General features: G+C 36.5%; 2 protein-coding genes and 1 pseudogene across 7 annotated transcripts in view; 2 read left to right on the forward strand and 1 right to left on the reverse strand.

Annotated features, from left to right (window-relative positions):
* Positions 1–2,381, forward strand: part of LOC128215347 (ATPase family AAA domain-containing protein 2-like) — a 32,444-nt pseudogene extending 30,063 nt beyond the window's left edge.
* A 2,124-nt stretch (positions 2,382–4,505) lies between these two features.
* On the reverse strand, positions 4,506–10,873 carry LOC128212979 (bifunctional polynucleotide phosphatase/kinase-like). Of its 3 annotated transcripts, none has more exons than XM_052918423.1 (9): positions 10,760–10,873; positions 9,509–9,774; positions 8,072–8,253; positions 7,575–7,664; positions 7,205–7,325; positions 6,490–6,614; positions 6,129–6,260; positions 5,780–5,882; positions 4,506–5,162 (listed from the first exon to the last, which is right to left on the reverse strand). In XM_052918423.1, the coding sequence occupies exons 1-9, from the start codon at positions 10,777–10,779 to the stop codon at positions 4,921–4,923; spliced, it is 1,281 nt and encodes a 426-aa protein (XP_052774383.1). In that variant the 5' UTR covers positions 10,780–10,873; the 3' UTR covers positions 4,506–4,920. The 3 variants fall into 3 exon arrangements, with proteins under 3 accessions (XP_052774383.1, XP_052774382.1, XP_052774384.1); XM_052918422.1 differs by lacking the exon at positions 10,760–10,873 and adding an exon at positions 10,195–10,341; XM_052918424.1 differs by lacking the exon at positions 10,760–10,873 and adding an exon at positions 10,101–10,115.
* Positions 10,874–11,834: 961 nt separating this feature from the next.
* The window catches only part of LOC128213245 (uncharacterized), a 52,154-nt gene continuing 43,331 nt past the window's right edge, over positions 11,835–20,657 (forward strand). For all 4 annotated transcript variants that reach the window (XM_052918810.1, XM_052918812.1, XM_052918813.1 and 1 more), the window contains exons 1-5: positions 11,835–14,253; positions 16,161–16,290; positions 17,332–17,431; positions 18,530–18,698; positions 19,013–19,150. In XM_052918810.1, coding sequence (XP_052774770.1) covers positions 11,991–14,253; positions 16,161–16,290; positions 17,332–17,431; positions 18,530–18,698; positions 19,013–19,150 — 2,800 coding nt within the window. In that variant the 5' untranslated portion in view covers positions 11,835–11,990. The remainder of the gene's footprint in view (positions 14,254–16,160; positions 16,291–17,331; positions 17,432–18,529; positions 18,699–19,012; positions 19,151–20,657) is intronic.

Below are 20,657 nucleotides of genomic sequence, written 5' to 3' on the forward strand. Positions count from 1 at the left end.
TAATTACAGTGTTTTAGGGTGATCCAAGAAGGGAAGAATTAGATATGGGTAAAGGAAAAAGAATGTTTTTATTGTACTGTTTGTAACCGCTCTTCTATCTAGCAGAGCCTACGCCTCAGAGGAAAACAGTGGTTCTACAGTTACGCTTGCTGAGCTGGAGAGCGATAAAGACAGCAGAGATGTTAGGATCTTTGAGCACAAAGTGGACAAGAGGTGCAAACAGTCCAACATTCCTGAACTACCAGAATCATTCCTCAACTTTACAAGGTGAAAATAAATGTGATTAATATTGCTTTAGATAGCATTTCACATTTTTACTAGGGATGCAAACGAATATTGGAATATTCGATCAAACGTTTGGTATTCGAATGTCAAAATCGGTATTCAAATATTGGAAAAATAGTGCCAAAAAGAGAATAAAAACCTTTTGCCTACAACACTGTTTTTTGTTTATAAAGTTCACTTGTCTTGTTTTTACAACGATAGACCCCTAATGCCAGAGGTGTGAATGTGATGACAATACACTCAACACGCGCCATATGTCATTTAGGGACATATCGTCGGGTACTTTAAAGAGTTCCCCTTATGTTACAATAACTGGCTATGAATCGGCTTTAACACCAATGTGTTGTCTTGGCTGAATATTAAGTTGTGCAACATAGCCTAAATCGCAGCGATGATATGAATGCCATGTGCTTTAAACAGTTTTCCATGTTTCGTTACAATGTTCGAGCAATGAAATACAAATGTATATAATATAGCGTTTTAGGATACATTACCTATATTGTTGTACATAAGATGAGTCAAATCAACATTTGTTTTCGTTTTATTATTTTACTAGTTCCCGAGTTGGTTTGGGTTTTTCATAGTTATATTTAGTTAATTAAGAGGTCAATCTTAGAACGAGGCTGCTCATCCTATGGAAAGGCCCTCCTTTGGTGCAAACGCTCTTTGACTAGTAATCCATCTAATTTTTACATTGTTTAGAAATATAAAGGCTACAGATTGAAATTATTCCGTATTTGTTTGTTTAAAATGTATTGCTTTTTTTTCTTCCTGGTAATGAAAAAAAAATCAAAGACTCATTTGGGGGAAATCAGTATCCGCCGCACGTACTGGCTACAACAAAGTAGGGTAATAATGCCCCGGCTATTACTTTAGCGAATAATTATAGTAGTTAACTACATCTTCTAAAATATGTATTTTGGTAATCGAATATTCGATCGAAGGAATTACCGAATATTCGAATATCAGTTTTGCCATTCGTTTGCATCCCTAATTTTTACAAAATATTTATTTATTGAACGCTCAGGCTCTTGATAATCCCTGTTTCAGATACATGGTGTTCGTATGCTAATTGATCCTTTCTTTCTTATATACACAGGTATGTGGACCAAGCTCTCACAAACCACACCTCCTGTTGGCAATTTACATTACATTCTCATTTGTCACAGGTATGCGGACCGTCAGCCAAGCACTCATAGACCACGCCTCCTGTTGGCTATTTACAATACATTCTTCTTCGTCACAGGTATGCTGACCGTCAGCCAAGCACACACAGACCACGCCTCCTGTTGGCGGACCACACAGACCAGGGGCAGACAACTCACTTGACCCCAGCTATTATCCAGAGCAGCTACCCGCTCAAACGTCTGTCATCTCTGTACACTGTTCAAGCCAGAACACCTGAAGAGTCTTGTGCTCATGTAAGCCATTTGAGAAAATAAAGAAAATTTTGATTTTTTTTTATAGATATGGCAATGTTATTGAAGTACATGTAATATGGGCAGAGACGTGAGAAGCTATTTATACAGTCTTCCTAGTGTCTTAATTCTCAAACTATGTCTCTATATTCAGGACCTAGAGAGAAGGCTAAAACAGTACACCACAAGTGTGTGTGCGTGCATGCGTGAACTTGGTGTCTGCGCTGTTTGTTTGAGTGTAGAAAAGAGTCTACGTCCATTCACAACAATATTACTAGTTAAAAATGAATGTGTTCTTATAGATTATTCGATATTTAACTAGATAAGAAATAAATGTCTGTTTATTGATCAATTTATTACAGATATAGATTGTCTTGTGTCCAAATTTTAAGTTATTCTTAAAAATTATTCCATCCCAGGTAAAGGAACATTTAAATATGAATTTTGCTCTTTTAAGCTCTTGGTAGACATTTGCCAGAGACAATACGCTTGGCTAAAGCAAGGCCCATAACTCTGACTTTATAGATTGTTGAGTTATGTCCCTTTTCCAACTGTAAATATTACAGATGGGCAATGGTGTTTGCCCTGTGGCACTATTGTTAAGGTCTTTTGATCGTTTAATATAACTTTTTGTATTTAAAATAATAAAATAAATTATTTTGTTACTCTTTATTATATGTTGACAATTGTTATAAATTTCTTGTCTTTACGAAAGTTTGACATGAATGAATTTTATTTGTGAAATTAATTTTTTACTGTAATTTTTGGAATATTTATAAGCCCTTATTTATTGATGTCTATTTTTCTTCACTATGGAACTTTATATATTTGGTGGTAACACAATAACATAATAATGTTGAATAAATTTGATTGAAATGTAATATTGGCTTCTCAGTTCTTGTGTGGCCTTAAAATACAACACACTGTTGGTGGTGTTGGTATCCTGCTGCAGTGGTGTCTTGTTAAGGTCGTCCAGATAATAAAATAATCAACATTCTCACTGATCAATCCTGTTGAAATTTGACAGTGTCTATTAGAATAACGTCAAGCCCAGTACGGTATTCATAAAGCATCTTCAGTCATTTCTTTACTCAAGTCATTTTCATGAATTAAGCATCTCACTTATCATGTTATATAATGACTTCATGATATCTGAAATACTTTATTTTCAATGATACTGATTGAAAGTACATACTTTTTTGTTAAAAAACACACATTGTTCTCTTTTATTTTGACTATGAAAATTGTAGGAAACTGACTAAAGTTGAGAAATGAGTTAAGGTGTTTTATGAATACTTATCAAGGTCAAAGTTAAGTTCAAATTTCAGATGAATTGCTCTTGTAACATTAGAGTTATGCCCCTTTTAAGATGTGAATTGTCACCTTAGTGCAATATCTGCTGCTATTTTCATATGAAGTTGTTGAGTGATTGCACTAAGGTCAGACAGTACTTTATTTCTTGCCGTGTACATAAGTGTTATAAAATAAATAATAAAAGAATGGATAATTCATACCAGTAATGGATAATTCATACTGGTACTGGATAATTCATACCAGTACTGGATAATTCATACCTGTACTGGATAATTCATACCTGTACTTTATTAAAGCTGTGTATTTATGATTCGAAGCAACCAAGGTCTGACATGAATTAAAGTTTCGAACTAGTAAAACTTGTGGATTATTAGATAGCACAACTTGGATAAGTTTAAAACATTTATAACCAAAAATATGTAAAGTACAAAAGACAAACTTCATAAAAAACATCACAGTCGTCTATGGAAATATAAGTAATAATTGGTGTAAGGGTAATATATGTAGGCAATTAATGTGAGCAAGAACATGCAAAAAAAAAAATGATATTATTAAGTTGTGGATAATATTCAACAATACTTTTAACATCATTAACAATATTAAATTCTTATAACATCATTAACAATACTTATAACACCATTAATATACTTACAACATCATTAACCATTAAACATCAATAATAATACTTATAACATCATTAACAATACTTGTAACATCATTAACCATACTTATGACATCATTAACAATACTTATAACATCATTAACGATACTTATAACATCATTAACAATACTTATAACATCATTAACCATACTTATAAAAACCATTAACAATACTTGCAACATCATTAACCATACTTATAACATCATTAACAATACTTAAAAAATAATTTATGATTAACGGTACTTATAACATCATTAACAATACTTACATAATCACTAACGATAGTTATAACATCATTAACAATACTCTTAACCATGTTGGGTATCATTTTCTTCATTTAAACATGTATCTGCCGCCATGTCATTTATGTTCATTTTATATACTTCATTTGCCATAGTTTATGGTATAAGAGAATAAACGTTGTTTGACTAACAATACTTCTAACAGCATTGACAAAACAAATAAACATTAATGTTCAATGTGTGTAAAATGATAAAAGCAAGGCAATGGTATCATCGCTACTTTACACTTAACATCTTCCCACCTTAACTCAAGGAATACATTGTCCCTTCCATTCAATATGTACATACCGTAATTATCATGATTTCAAGATTAAATGATCCATTTTCATAAGTGAAAGTACTGGTATTGAGGTTTATATGATCAATGGAATTACTTTGGTTCTCCTTGAAAGTGCATAATATATGTTGATGCGTAAAATAATGTTGTTGTTTTCAATTTCAATGCATTATCATGTTTAACTGATTTGAATGATAAAAACAAAACGTGATATAGGTACAGATAAAAAATAAATAAGGCCTGACAAATGTTGTTGTTGTTTTTATTCATAGCTATATAGATGTGACCTCAAAACATCACAGCTAAAGTTGTGCCAAATTATCACTAATATATTTAAAAAAAACATTTTTAAGACAAATGAGTTAAAGAAAATAATGGATTCAAATTAAGTCTACCTTTATTATGTGCCTGAAAACGTTAAAAGGCATTGATGTACAATATTCTTCATTTTTGTAAAAGAAATTCAAACTTCTGATACAGCCTGAACTGTACGTACATGTACAATGTATGTCTTGGTGATGTGCGTTTTTAGAACACTAGTGATATGTTAGTGCTGCTGCCAATATTTAATTCCTCTCCCTCCCTCCCTTCATGTCCATGTGTACCCTACTATGCTCCACATGCATGTACATTGAAGTAGTATATGCATACTTGACCCAATATTCATGTCCACTGCAGAAACAATGTCTTGTCCTTATCACTGTCAAACTTCGGTGCAAAGTCAATGTTAATAATTTCCGTGAAGCCCTCAGCCTTGGTTGGTGCCTCATAGTTTTTCTTATAAACGTTGTAGCCCACATCAGGTATGCGTCTGACCCGTGCGTTCGTCTGTATCTGGCGAACATAGTTGAGATGGTGGGCAAGGTCAAGGGGCGTGGCCATTACAAAACAGCGACAGGGAACTCCTGCAGAAACAAGAATATGCCTATTTTATCTACTTGTAATTTTAGGACACAGCATTATCACTTCTCATAAAAAATAATGCTAAATAAGTTTCCCCTGTAGAATTTTCACCAAAATACTCATAAATGGTTTAAGAAACTGCTGTTTTTTTTTAGTTTATAAGGTCTGCATGTGCAACCTTAAGCACAAGTTTACCGCATTAAAGCTTGACCTAAGCTGAAAACCCTGTGGGGTGTAAAATATAGATTGGAAGTATAAACTTTCAATGGAGGTGTGGGGATTTACCCTCAGTGGATTAAGTTTGAAGACGAAGATAATAATTTTCTGCCCAAATAAAGCAGTTCAACATTGACGCCTTTAAAAGTTTTCAGTCTAAAAAAGCAGTTGAACAATGATGAGTGATGTCTAAACTGTTACATAATTAAAAAAGAAAAGAAACAGAGCCACGCTAGGTCAAATTGATAACACGTCTTTTATGTTTAGTACACATATTATATGACAAGTGTAAGGGTTACTTTCTCTGCTCTTTTGCAATGTTTATAAATCACTTTCTGGCAAAATGCTTGTGTTTTTCTTATCTTTATTCACAGTGACTCCAAGAACCAAGGTTACACTTTACCTGCTTTTTTGGCAATGTCGAGAAATTCCTTCCTGGCTGTCACACTAGGGTTGGTGTTATCCACTACCACACTCTTCCCAGCCTTTAACGCTTCTTTTGCTGCCTGAATACGGAAAATAAACTAGATCAATTGAAACCCTACTCAAAATATTATGTATAAACCTCAAATAAGCATACTTTGCATATTTTTTGTAATTTGCTGTCAGTGTAAGTTTAAACATCATTAGGTTCAGGCAAAAACATTAAGCATTATTCATTAGGACATTAAAATTGAGTCAGTCTAAAAATTCAACAAAAACAAAAATATTAACAAAAATTAACAGGAAGAAAAATCAAACATTTCACTCACTTTGGCACATTTCTGCACAGTTCCCATTGTGTCTCTGTTGACGGCTACGTAGCCATGCGACTCCAGGAAGCGCTTACGGAATGTGCTCTTCCCACAGGCGGGTGGGCCCACCATCATAGCTAGCTCTGGAGACTGGAAGGGCATTGTTAACATATTATCACTTACAAATATATTATATTATTGAATTTTCTTGTTTATTAATGACTATCTAACAATCTATACAACCATGCAATACCATATTTATGTCTTATTCAACAATGAATTTTTTTTTTAAACAATGTTTATACTTAATGCAATGTTCACGCTGATCTTAAGTTAAACAACCTGCTGTACGAAATCAGAAATTTGCTTCTTATCTTACCAAACTATGATAGGACTTCTTTGCAGCCTCCTTGGCCCCCTTTAGAAATGTGGCTGGGTCGGCTGAAAGCCAGCTGAACTTGGCAGGTGACTCCCCTAGGAAAAACTCCTCAGGTGTCTGAAACTCTGGAATATGTAGTACATCTGTCTGAGTTCTTATTCAAATATTCATTTCCTCATGATATTTGATATTGAAGATAAATGTATTTAATGTTTTAAAAAGGTGAAAAGCCAATTGAACAAGAAAATGAACAATTAATTAATATTGCAAATGTGCACATGGCGTTAAACATAACAGTGATTTGCTTGCATGTACTTTAACCCTTTGCATGCTGGGTAAATTGTCGTCTGCTCAAAAATGTCGTCTGGTTTATTCTAAATTTCTTTCAATTTACTTAAAACTTTGGGGATATATTGACTGAGTGGCAAACAGCTTGGAACCTCACCAGGCGCCGAGTTACTCGGTGTCTGGTCTGGTTCCAAGCTGTTTGCAAAGCCTTTAAAATCGCCATCAGCAGCCTAAGGGTTAATCCACATACTAATGTTTGTTTGCATCATCAACAACTACTTAAATATTGTTCACAGCGTGCATGAGTAACAGAGTATCAACAACTCTGTATATATTATTTAGCAGTCATGAAACATTCAAATTTTAAAACCCTGACCTGTATGATAAATGTTATTCCTTCAATTCACTACAAAGTCAATGTACTTACTGACGCCTAGGTTGGCAGCAAACTTCCGGTCACTGCAAGAGAAATCCTTTGGTTTCCCTGGGCTCCACTCTTTGGCACGCCCAGCCGCATCTCCGACATACAAACACTGTGAACGGTCCACCTGTCAATACAGTTCACATAATTACAATTTCACCTCCTGATGCACTATGCCATTTTTGTGCAATTTATATTATTTTTGAATATTTTATTTAGTACGGAATATGAAGGAAATACCTTTGTATAAGTTTTTTTTTTTTAAGAAGTGCTCAGATGAATTATGCACCAGCAATAATAAGTTTGCAGAGGACAATAAGTTTGACTAGTGTGCACATTCTTTCTTTAGTCAGTCTCGTGCAAAATTCTTCGATACCTTGACCCCGTTGTTGAAATTGTCTTCCCAGAAGTCCCACATCAGCGTGCTAGGTTTTCTGTAATGGTTCTCACCCGTGCACACAAATGCCTGCAAATAAGGGGGGGGGGGGGGGGGGGGGGAGAGAGATGGATTCATTTCTTCAGTATGACAGATACCCTCATACTTGATAATGCATTCACTTCATCAAGTACATTGTTATCAGAATATGCACTATGGACGCCGAAGATAGTTAACATGCCTTAAGAAAGTCTTCATTACTGCATAATATACTTTTCAAATGTCAACAACAGATATGATAACATTTATAACCCAACATAATGTTAGAAGTTTTATGACTTAAAGCTATTTTGATGTTTTTCACAACCATAACACTATATCCAACTAAGCAAAGTTAAACTTCGCACAGTCCACAACACTTACATGAAATCCAAAGCCTCCTAACACACTGCAATAATACATCCCATTACAACACTGATAAACTTTTCTACACTCACCATAACAGGGATATCCAGTTCCTTTATGATGGCCTCCACTTTTATCTTGATCTCTTCTGGTGTTACTTTGAGTTTCTCAATACCAGCTTGATTGGTAAAGAACAGCACCCGGAAACCTTGCCGATGAAGGTCCCGTAGTTTCTCGGGCACACACTCGTCCCACCATTCCCAATCATTAGCTCCTGTAGGAGAGAATATACATAAATATACATGTACACATACATGTACAATACTGAAGTCTGTGTCTGCTGTTGCGACAGATTTTTTTCTGTATGAATGTAGTAAAAGATAACTTAAAACTTTACATTGAAAACAAAGAATGCTCAGATTTCAGAGAATATTAGCTACCCATCTTTTGTATATCTGTGATAACTGTTTTTTTTTAAATTGAGCCAATATTTTGACATTTGACAATTTGTTTTTAAAGCTGCACTCTCACAGATTTACCGTTTTTAACAACTTTTTTTATTATTTTTTTGTCTTGGAATGAGCAATTTTTTGCGTAAATATCTGCAAATCAGTGATAAAAGACTGCTGACAAAAGATCAGATCGCAGAGTTTGATAAACAATTATGTTTTATGGCTAAAAGTGTTAATAATGGTTTACGGAAAATGCATAGAACATCAAATTTTTAGCTTAAATATAAAAAGCTGCGATCTAATTTTTTGTCAGCAGTCTTATAAGACTGTAAAAATATTTTCGAATAAATTGGCTCGTTCCAAAACAAAAACTAAAAAAAAATGTCAAAACGTTAAACCTGTGAGAGTGCAGCAACTCTCACAGATTGACTGTTTTAACAACTTTATTTTGTGACATAGGTTGAGGGCATTATTAAGATACATGTTCATCAAACATATAGGAAATAAATAGTATGTGAGTGATTCAATCCAGAGGTATTTGGCATTGTAGAAAGAAACCTTAAACATAAACCTAATTAGTATGTCCAATGCATTTTGTTGGGATGCATTTGGTTAAGCTGGCAAACCCTGGTAGTAAATTAAATACGCCTAAGTCAAGTTTGAATTGTAGAGTAGATTTTACTAAAATCCTAAATGCTTTATCCGAGGCAGTGCATTGTTTATGAAACCAAAGCTCAAGATAAGGTTTTATATGATATTGAGAATTACTCCATACCTATAAGTATCTATTTGGCATATTCCACATTTCAAGTGACTTAAACTATATGATCTCATTGAGAATCAACATAAAACTCTAAAAGCTTTTGCGACGGAAATTATGACCGAGCTTATACTATCTTTAGATTTTAATGTTAATAATTATGTTTTACAATTACATGACTATACTCACAAAAAAACTGCAGGCCAAGCGCCATTCAACGCTTTAAGCGCTTTGATTATTTAATATATTTATAGTTCATAAGTTGTACATGATATATATATATAATTTTCATGAATAAAATTAAATTGAATTGTAACCTGTTGCAAATTTTCTGCCGCTAGCTGTTTTAATAACGGTGAAATCAATGTCGAACCCCGCAGCTTTAGTACATCCAGGCAGCGATTTCGACCCCAGCAACAGCAAGGGGCACGTGCCTTTGATAACCTCCCCCTGGTACTCCCATTTCAGGTCATCACTTAGATCCGTCTCACCCTTCGCACGTTTCGCCTTGATTTCTGCTTGCTCAGCAGCCTTCCTTTTCGTTCCTCTGCGACGTTCACTCATGTTAATTGCAGGAGCAGATCTAAAAGTTGTGTGTCGTTTTCTGTTTATATATATTTCCGGTTTTTATAAAAATAGTAGTTTATTTTTAGAATGTGATGCGATACCAACATGCCTATACACGAAAGGAGGATGTAATCATTTCTATCCATTCAGCTTAAACATAAGTCAGTATCTTACGAAGTATTTCAAAAGTAGAACTTGATCACACCTGGGATGTAATCTTACTCCCAGATCACACTATGCTTTTTCAGAAATGACAAAATGCATAGTTATTAAGCACGTATATGTTATTATACTGTATGTCACGTATAATATACGCAAAACTATAATGGAATATATACAAACCAAAGCCACGCTAAACACATATCACAACACATTTCAAGCCTTTATATAAGTTTGCGATAAAATTATATTGTCAGAATAGTTTAAACGCATTCACTCTTTTATTGCCTCTCCATTACAATGCGCCTGCTTCGAACAGGAACCCAGGCGCGTATACATATACATACGCCTAGATGAATAGAGGGCTAGCTACGGCCCCTCCAACCAATGTTCAATAATGAATGATTATGAATAGTAATGTGTTTATAAATAAAACAACGTATTTTAGCACCCGTCAGATATGCACTGTTGGAAAACTTCCGACCGTACATAATCAATTTTAAAATGGCCATGTACTTTATCGGTTTTCGGTTTTTCGCCCCTTTGAAATACCTAAAAGAAGTAAAACCATCGCCTCTGAAACCTACACAATGCATTAAACTTCCTGCAAATATGATTATCGTATGATTTTTTTACGACTAAGCCCAAGTTTATATATAAAAAAATTAAAGTTAGAAGCCATGTACATAATTTCCCTATTTTTTTCAAATTCGGCATTTGGTCAAGATTGTCAGAAAAACGATTTCTGATTTTAAAGAAAGTTCTATAAAGCCCGGAAATTGCTGGGTTTGTGGTCTTTACATGACAAAAAAATATCCTAGTATTATATGAAGAAAGCGTACCTGAATCGAAACCTACACATGTATATGATATCATGACACTGCTGGCGTTACACTTGCCTCGGATAATGTGGTATGCACCGTGCTAATGCCAATTGTGAAGAAACTTCGTTAATATATCTCGCACAACCAGTGCATATCTTTGCATACTCCAGTACGCACGGGCGTACATGTACAAATCAATTTTGGTTACCCCGAAATGGGAAGTACTTTTCCAAAGGGGTATACGTATATCAGCTGGGACCAATAATCCTACTCCCAGATAGCAGGCCTCTCTCTCTCTCTCTCTCTCTCTCTGTCTCTGTCTCTGTCTCTCTCTCTCTCTCTCTCTCTGTCTCTCTCTCTCTCTCTCTCTCTCTCTCTCTCTCTCTCTGTCTGTCTCTCTCTCTCTCTCTCTCTCTCTCTCTCTCTCTCTCTCTCTCTCTCTCTCTCTCTCTCTCTCTCTCTCTCAAAACAGGCTGCGAGACGGCTCCCGCCCCGCTCCGACCACTGGCATAAAATATTTTGTGACCATACTCATGAACTATTCTCATATTGTAAAATCTCACTTCAATTATTAATCAAAATGTTCCTGACAACCTTAAATTTTATTTTCCATCGTCGGGTACCCACGGTCACCAATGCCGTTTGGGGATAAGAAGAACCCCGTTTTGAACGTCTATTATTTTAGACTAGACCATGGACCCGCATCAAGCGATATCTTTTTTCAAGAGCCCCTTTGACTTTTATTTTTACCATTATATGTTGTGAATAAGTCAGTACGTACTAAAAAGAAACATGATATTTGGTATTTATGACTAACAAAATATAAATGAAATAAGGAACAACCACTAGCATTTATAATTATTTATCTCTTTGAAATTATTTTTATTTGATAATCAAGTTTTATTGTACTTTAAGGGTTGGGGGGGGGGGGCTTTGGACTGTAGGTGATTCCCGACATGCGGGATCCAGAATTGGTCGTTGTTTTGTTTTTCCAAAGATTTTGGGGGTATTCAAAGGGAAGTAATCGTTGCATGGAGTTGGCTCCGAAACGACGGTAACCTTCGTGTAAGAAACGTCTGGAATGCGCGGGATCGTCTCACGTGGTACGGATGCAGATTTTCGACCAAAAACAGAAGTTTTGTGAAAGTCAGAAATGCAAAATAAATGACAGTCAGTCAGCCATGTTAACTACTTTGAGGTTAACAATTGTTTCGTTCTGATTAAATGCACCCATTAAATTCATTGCATAATGTCGATGTTTAAAGTTGGTGAAAAGGCACCTGTTTTCGTGACTCACTTAGAATTTGTCGGCAAAGAATGTCAAGCTTTTTGTCAAGTAGGGGATGTTGGAGGTCAGGCTGACACGTTAGCAGAAAGAATAGCAGAGGTTGTGGAAAATGGAACGGCCTCGCAGGTGTCTGGTTGTACGGTTGGGGATCTTTGCTTGGCTCTTTTTCATGAGGATAACAGTTGGTACAGGGGTCGTGTGCTGTCAAGCACTGGGCAGTCAATCACTGTATTCTTTATTGACTATGGCAATACTGAGAATGTGCAGTTAAACAATGTGAGAAAGGCACCAGATTATGTCCTGTCTATTCCTGCCCTGTCAACAAAATGTGTCATCAACGATTGCACACCGTTAAGTGGTGTTTGGTCTGCAGATGAGAAGAAAAAGATGGAGTCAATGCTTCATAGTGCGGAGTTCAATTGTGAAGTGGTAGATGTTAACCAGGCAGATGTAAACAATGTAGTACATGTGGTGAAATTATATAATTTAGATGCACCAAACACTCCAATATTTGTTCGACCAGCAGCAGGAGGGAGCCAGACAATCAAGTATCAGACACTGAAGTCAGGAGAGACTCATCAAGTATTCATGGCTTTTGTTGAGTCTTCAAAGAAATTCTATGTTCAATTGAAAAACCAAGAGTCCGAGCTTAATTCTCTGATGAATGACATTGGGGCGTGTTTTGCTGAAGACTTGCCATCCACAGGTGATATTGTAAACCCAGGAAACGGCCAAGTGTGTGCGGCTTGTTTTTCTGAAGATGGAGCCTTTTACAGAGGAATAGTGAAGGACATTCAAGGAGATTCTTGTACAGTGTTCTTTGTAGACTATGGAAATAGTGAGAAAAAATCTACATCAGAATTGTTTACCCTTCCACAGGCCTTGTGCAAACTACCAGCTCAAGCCATCCCATGCCAGTACAAGTCCATCAGTGATGATGTTGAAGACGCGTTGCACAATTTAACAAATGATGATAAGCCTTCAATGCTGATGGTCATTTCTGGTAATACAGAAAGGGGATATGTTGTAGAAATTGAAGCAGTTGAAAAACTGTTTGGCAGGACATTAAGTTCTCAGACCCCGAAAAGCGTGTCCGTGCAACAGACAAAACCAGCAAGTAAGCTATGGCACAGCTACACCTCCGTGATAATGCAGGTTGACAGTATTTATGATGTGTGCGTGTCATATGTGGACCATCCAGGCCAGTTTTATGTGCAGCTTATAGCCAATGCCAAAAATTTAGATTTGCTGATGCAAGCAATTGATCAAGTAGCTCACAATTATGACAAACTGACAAATCTGTACACAGGTTATCCATGTCTTGCGAAATTCAGTGATGGTTCATGGTACAGAAGTGAAGTGCAATCAGTAGAAGGTGGGCTGGTTACTTGTGCTGCTGTAGACTTTGGCACAGTGGAAACCCTTCCCCCTACACAACTTAGGAACAATGACATTAACTTCAAACAGCAGCCTGCTCAGGCAATAAAATGCACCATCGATCTAAGGAAGTGTGATTCAAGTTCTTGGACTTGTACAGATATAGACAGTTTTAAAGCGCTGACAGAAGGAAAGGCTTTGGTTGCGAAAGTTACGGGGAGGCATGGTTTTTTGTATGAATTAGATCTGTATGATAGCAATGAAAGAAGCATTACTGCAGAAGTTGGTCAAGGTAAACAAAGACAGCCGTCTCAGCCTGTTCGAAGACCCCCTCCAGTGCAGTCTCAGACTTTCCATCAGCAAGCTAAACCAGCAGCCCCTGTGCTTGCATCAGTTAACATTGCTCCTCCAGAAGTTTCAGTTGGTTCAAAGTACACTTTGTGTTGCACAGCCGTTAAGCCACCTTTATTCTATGGCCAAGTTACACACACTCCAGTGGAAAAGGTTGGAAAATTGCAATCTGATCTTCAATCCTACTTCACCAAGAACCCAGGTGAGCCATTAGGCAATGTTGCAGTTGGAAGTTTCTGCTGTACCAAGTATGTAGATGGAGGCTGGTATAGAGGAATGATCACCTCCCTGAGTGGTGGCCAAGCTACCGTGGCATTTGTTGATTTCGGTGACAGCGTAGACAAGGCTACCCGTGAGCTGAAGGACATGCCTGCCAGTCTGGCTTCCCTCGCTCAGCAGTGCTTACTCTGCAAGGTGGAGAATGTACCACAGTCCAGCAAACTAGAGACGGCCCTTGTCAACAACCGCGTTGATGTAAAGCTGACCAGAAAGGAAGGTAATCGTTAGTTTTGAAATATTAGTCTAGCAAAAAATAATATTGGTCAATTACAGTACACTCCACGCGGACCTACCACTTTCCGTTTTCCTCGGCGGATTTCGGTCATCGCGGACACGACATCCAATTGATCATAATCCTCTTTCCTCGGCGTTTTTACTCGTTCACCCACCGAGGCTGATCAGTGGACCGTATAATTACAATCGCCGCGTTACTCGGAGGTAAAAACACCGCGAAACTCGGAGGAAAACCGATAAGAATCTCCCACTATATCTAATTTTGTTTAATTTATTTGATAATTTTTGCTACACCCGTAATTGTTTATAAAAATAATTTATTTCGCGTACCTAATTTTCGGACACCCAAAGAACATCAATCGTAACTTTCACACTTACCAAGTTTCACAGACGAAGATTATTGATTTTCATCTTTTATCCTGGCTTGATTACCTAACGGTATAGTACACCACTGTGACAAGTTAATTAGTAAATACCCATCTTAAACGATGTATTGCATGTAGAAAGAGAAAGTGTGAAATATTTGTTGGAGGATTAAATAAACGACAAGGGCAATCAAGGGATTAAGAAAACAAAGACATGACATTTTTGTAAAACAAACTTTAAAACTTATACCAAACTTATAGACTGTAAGAAGCAATTATGTACAGTTCTACTTATTGAATCATCAATAAAAGTCAACACATTCAATGATATAGGTAACTAATTAATGTGATGAATTAAAGTTGGAAATGCAATACTCCAGTTACATTCGAAAACACCACTCAGACACATTTATCCTGCATAACAATATACATGCTCTCCATGAGATCCTCGTGGGTAAAACTGTGAGTTATGTGACGTCACACAGAGTGACTGTTTGATCTGAAGCCGATAGAATGTGTTATTCATTTCAATGCATGTATAAAATGGTGTTTAATGGGATTTTAATTAACTTGATAAAGGATTTACATTTATATGCGTAATAAATAAGTTTAGAACCATTGATAACTACGGATAAATTAATAAGTCAGGTAAAATGCAAATTAGGAAAATTGACCGAAAAATATTCACACTTACAAAGTTCTCAACACCTTCATTACTCCAATCTAATTTAAGTTCTCAACACCTTAATATAGTAAGAGAAAGATAACAATAACAAACACAAACGCACGCTATGGTATATCTTTTAATTACATAATGTGAAAACAACAGTTGTAAGACGATTCTGATGAAAATTGATATGGAAATTTTCGATAATTGTTTTTAAAAAGAAACTTACTGTACTTTGAAAAATTAATTATTTAAAACTGTTTTAACAGAAGCAATGTATTGTAGTAGCTATGCACAACACGCGGAGTTCCGCAATTAGGTCAATAAATCGATACGATCACCGGCGCTACCGGCAATAAAACCCTCCATAGAAAATGATTAACTCGGTGCAACTCGGCGAAATTTAGCGAGGAAAAAGGTTGCGTACTCGGCGGAAATCCGCGATAAATTAAAAACGCCTCCGAGTCACCGAGGAAAGTGGTAGATCCGCGTGGAGTGTACTGTAAATGTATATCTTAATGTAAAGTTTATTTCCCTTTTAAATGTTGTCGTCACCTATTTTAGACCCAAGGAGTATGTAGTCATAACATGTTTGGAAAAAATGAGCGTGCTAAGGTAAAGGGATTTTGAATTGCCACTTAAAATTTTAGTGCGCTTATGGCAGAACATTGGTCAATCAAGAATGTAGTATGGTTGATAAAGCTGAGAACATATTTAACCTCTTCACAACCAGGCGACAGCTTTATCAGAATGTAAATGAGTGCAGATGGAAAGGAAAGTTTTTTTGGCAGAATTCTTTTACATAAACTTTTTTCCTTGACTCCTGAATTGCTAGATTATATTACTTATGCCATTCAGATGGTGCATTCCCGACGTATGGCTGTGATATCGTGGACAGTGCCTTGTTGGAGAAGATTCAGGACCGGCCAGTGTTTAAGGGCGCATCAACCCGTACTATGAGCAGACAACAGAGGGAGGACAGGCAGAGGTAACGGACTGCGATGTTTATATTCTCAGACACTTGTAATAATTAAGGGTAAACTTTCTCCTTCTCACTTTGAATTGCCATTTTACACCATTTGTAATTAATGGTAGATGAAAATGTCCTAACAGACAAGTAGAAAAAGAGATTCGTAGTGAAAAATTGATTTAGCCAAATTGCTAATAAGATGTGTTTACACATGCATGAATTGTTTTTATTAATAACTGAGTATTGATTGGTTTTCTCATATCTCAATAATCAAAGGCAGAATTTGGTCTGACTCTCGACACTTACAAAATCACTAGAAGCCTGATGTTGATCATGAGGTCAAAATCTTGAGTTAATAACTCATTCAAGTTAATTAATATCAAAGTAAAGTTGTTCAGTGATTAGATCAAAGAAAACACCGTGATCAAAATAAGCATCAGCCAGAATGATGCCTAGGCATGTACAAAAATCTTGATTTTGTTATTTATGAACATATTCTGACTAGTTGGTTATAATCTCATTTTTATATGAACTTGAAGTATTTGAACTTGTTCACACAAAAACAAGATAAGATGGTTATGTTATTATCTTTCTCTTTATCTCTTTGTCCATGACCATTAAAATAGAAAAAAAATAGCCACAAAATGCCCAAAAATGTGAATTTTATATTTTGTTTCAAACAAAGAATCAGGGAAGCCCCCTTTATGATATTTGGTATCAACAATTTTAAGAGAATAGGACTGCATTTTTACATAGATCTCTGCAATTTGACTTTCTTAGAAAAGATTCAAAACAATAATTTATGGTTGTGAATTTTGAGTCCAATTTTGGTATACTTTTTGGCATTTTGAGTGTGATAAGAATGCTGTAAGACCACACTCTTTCATAACACTTATGAGTTTTTATGTGTTATTATTTTATTTTGTTCTGTTACTATTGTTGTAAAATACCTTTTTGTAACTTTGACTTATTTTCTTGAAATCGAAAATGCTAACAACAAATGTGCAATTACAATTATGTAGGATTTGTAGTAGTGGAGGTCCTAATCCTTTGTTACAGCCCAAGTGCCCTGCCGAGTGCCTTCAAGAAGCTCAATATGGCTGTTGGCAGCACACAGGAAGTGATGGTCACCTATGTCAAGGATCCTGACAGATTCCAGGTTCGTTAAAAGTGGTATGATTCCAAATTAAATTAAATATTTTTTTAAAGCTAGATATTAACTAAAGCTAATTTTGGTTCTAAGATAAAGATCATTATGAACACAAATTATAGCTCTGAAAGAAGCATAAATCTGGTTGAGACCATACAATCGACAATGTCTTACAGTAACATGTGGCATTGTGGTGATTTTAAGAAAAATATTTGAGCTTTTGTTACCAGGAAGTGAATTTAGGGCACTTTTTACCCTGATGTTATTCAATATCTTTCATATTCAAAAAGATATCATCAAAAAGCTATAAGACATTGTTGATATTTATTTATTAATATTTTGATACAAAATAGCATGTATTGATACATGATATTTTTGTAACAGTGCAAACTGGATACACCTTTTTTTTGGTGCAATTAACTGCCTTCTAAAAGCTGTTTCCCCTTTGCCAAAAAAAATGTCCTTTTTCCCCAAAAGTTTAGTAGCTGTATTTCTGCCTGTATGAAATCAATAATTGTAAACAGCCCTAAGTGCTCCAGCTAGCCCGTGTTTAAGGGTGGTCTGCCCCTGCCCCTTAAAACTGGGTAGTGCCTTTTTCAAAATTGCTCTACCATAGCCCTTTATCCCTGAACCCTTTTATTTTCGGAATCATCAATGATTGACAGTCCTGTATTCTGTTATCCGCTGTCAAATTTGTGACATATTGCTCAATTCACATGATAGTAGGCGTTTTGTGCATGGTGCCAACTTCATGCTGTCCTTTTAACTGCCGAAAATTTGATGTGCTGCCTTTTCATCTTCCCATGAGCCTTGTACTTGTCATATGAAAGCTTCTTGTGTAATCAGAATGTATACTGACAACTCTTATATTTAATGATGAAAATTAGTGAAATTTGAAAAGATGAGAAAAAAAATGTTGTGAAACACTTAATAGAAAACAATTGATAACTGTACAAACCAGGTACGCCATTTTAAACATGGTTGCTTTTGAAACAGACAGCAATCCAGATATAAGTGTATAACGGCAAGGTGGTGCTAAGAAAATAGAATTTATCACTAATGTTTGATAGTTTATTTGTGAAATGTTAACGATGCTCCACTTTGTAGGTCGTGTTAGAGAGTAACACCGAACAGCTGAATGAGTTGATGGACAAGCTACATGAGCACTATGACAAGCTGGCCCCAGGTTCTGAATCCCTTCAAGGGACCAAAATGGGTGACCCCTGTGTGGCACAGTTCTCAGATGACAAGGGATGGTACAGGGCTATTATCACCGGTAACTTTACTTTTACTTGGAAGGGACTTTTCACTTAATTTGCTAAAAACCCTGGATGTATGCCAATTCTTTATATACAAGACATATGACAGCAAATTTACTGAATTTTGGTTACCCCGGTAATCTTTTTATTTTGACCATCAGAAATTATTATAGAAGTTAAGAAAAAATTAAAGAAAAAATATGTTTCGGCCATCTTGCTTTTCCTAAAGTTGAATACATATACTGGAAATTTCATTCAGGACAGTGAAATGGATTTTTTGTACAATTGTATCCTAATTGATATACAAACATGTACAATGTTCACACTACAGGCCTGAAGGCTGATGGTTTGGCAGAGGTTAACTTTGTTGACTACGGTAACAACGAGTACACACAGAGGGAGGCCTTAAAGACGATCAAACCTGAGTTTCTCTCCTTCCCTGCACAGGCTGTACAGTGCTGTCTTGCAGGTATGACAAATGACAAAGTTTACTTAAGAGGACTGACTCATAAGCTGATAAAATGAAGTGTATTTTTATTGCATACATGCCATATCCAATGTCGGGGAGGGGGGGGGGGGGTGGATTCCGCCCCATCGCCGGGGGATCCATATGCCCTGGAATTTAAAAGAAATACCAAAAAAATGTAATAAGGGTGTTTTTCTGTATTTGTTCTTATATTATAAATGCAGATATTGCGCAAAATTTCAACGCGTAAAATCCCCTGGTGTAATATCAAAATCCCCTGAAATTCATACCAAAATCCCCTGGGAAGCCTCTCAGAAATAAGGCATATATGTTTTTATGCCCCCTTTTGAAAAAAGTGGGGTATATTGTTTTGCACATGTCGGTCGGTCGGTCGGTCGGTCGGTCGGTCGGTCTGTCGGTCGGTCGGTAGGAATACCAAATGGTTTCCGATCAATAACTTGAGAACGCTTTGACCGAGGGACCTCATACTTGGTATGTGTATTGGTCATCACCAGCAGATGAACCCTATTGATTTTGAGGTCAGTGGGTCAAAGGTCAAGGTCAGTGTGACCTTTACATGAAAAACGGTTTCCGATCAATAACTTGAGAACGCTTTGACCCAGGAACCTCATACTTGGTAGGTGTATTGGTCATGACCAGCAGATGAACCCTATTGATTTTGAGGTCAGTGGGTCAAAGGTCAAGGTCAGTGTGACCTTAACATGAAAAACGGTTTCCGATCAATAACTTGAGAACGCTTTGACCCAGGGACCTCATACTAGGTAGGCTTATTGGTCATGACCAGCAGATGAACCCTATTGATTTTGAGGTCAGTGGGTCAAAGGTCAAGGTCAGTGTGACCTTTACATGAAAAACGGTTTCCGATCAATAACTTGAGAACGCTTTGACCCAGGAACCTCATACTTGGTAGGTGTATTGGTCATGACCAGCAGATGAACCCTATTGATTTTGAGGTCAAAGGTCAAGGTCAGTGTGACCTTAACATGAAAAACGGTTTCCGATCAATAACTTGAGAACGCTTTGACCCAGGGACCTCATACTAGGTAGGCTTATTGGTCATGACCAGCAGATGAACCCTATTGATTTTGAGGTCAGTGGGTCAAAGGTCAAGGTCAGTGTGACCTTTACATGAAAAACGGTTTCCGATCAATAACTTGAGAACGCTTTGACCCAGGGACCTCATACTTGGTAGGTGTATTGGTCATGACCAGCAGATGAACCCTATTGATTTTGAGGTCAGTGGGTCAAAGGTCAAGGTCAGTGTGACCTTTACATGAAAAACGGTTTCCGATCAATAACTTGAGAACGCTTTGACCCAGGGACCTCATACTAGGTAGGCTTATTGGTCATGACCAGCAGATGAACCCTATTGATTTTGAGGTCAGTGGGTCAAAGGTCAAGGTCAGTGTGACTGTAAGCTGAAAAAAGGTTTTCTGATTGTCCATATTTTTTTAATGCATGCACAGATGATTGGGATTGATGTATAAAT

The sequence above is a fragment of the Mya arenaria genome, chromosome 13 (assembly GCF_026914265.1).
Source record: "Mya arenaria isolate MELC-2E11 chromosome 13, ASM2691426v1".
Taxonomy (NCBI): Eukaryota; Metazoa; Mollusca; class Bivalvia; order Myida; family Myidae; genus Mya; species Mya arenaria.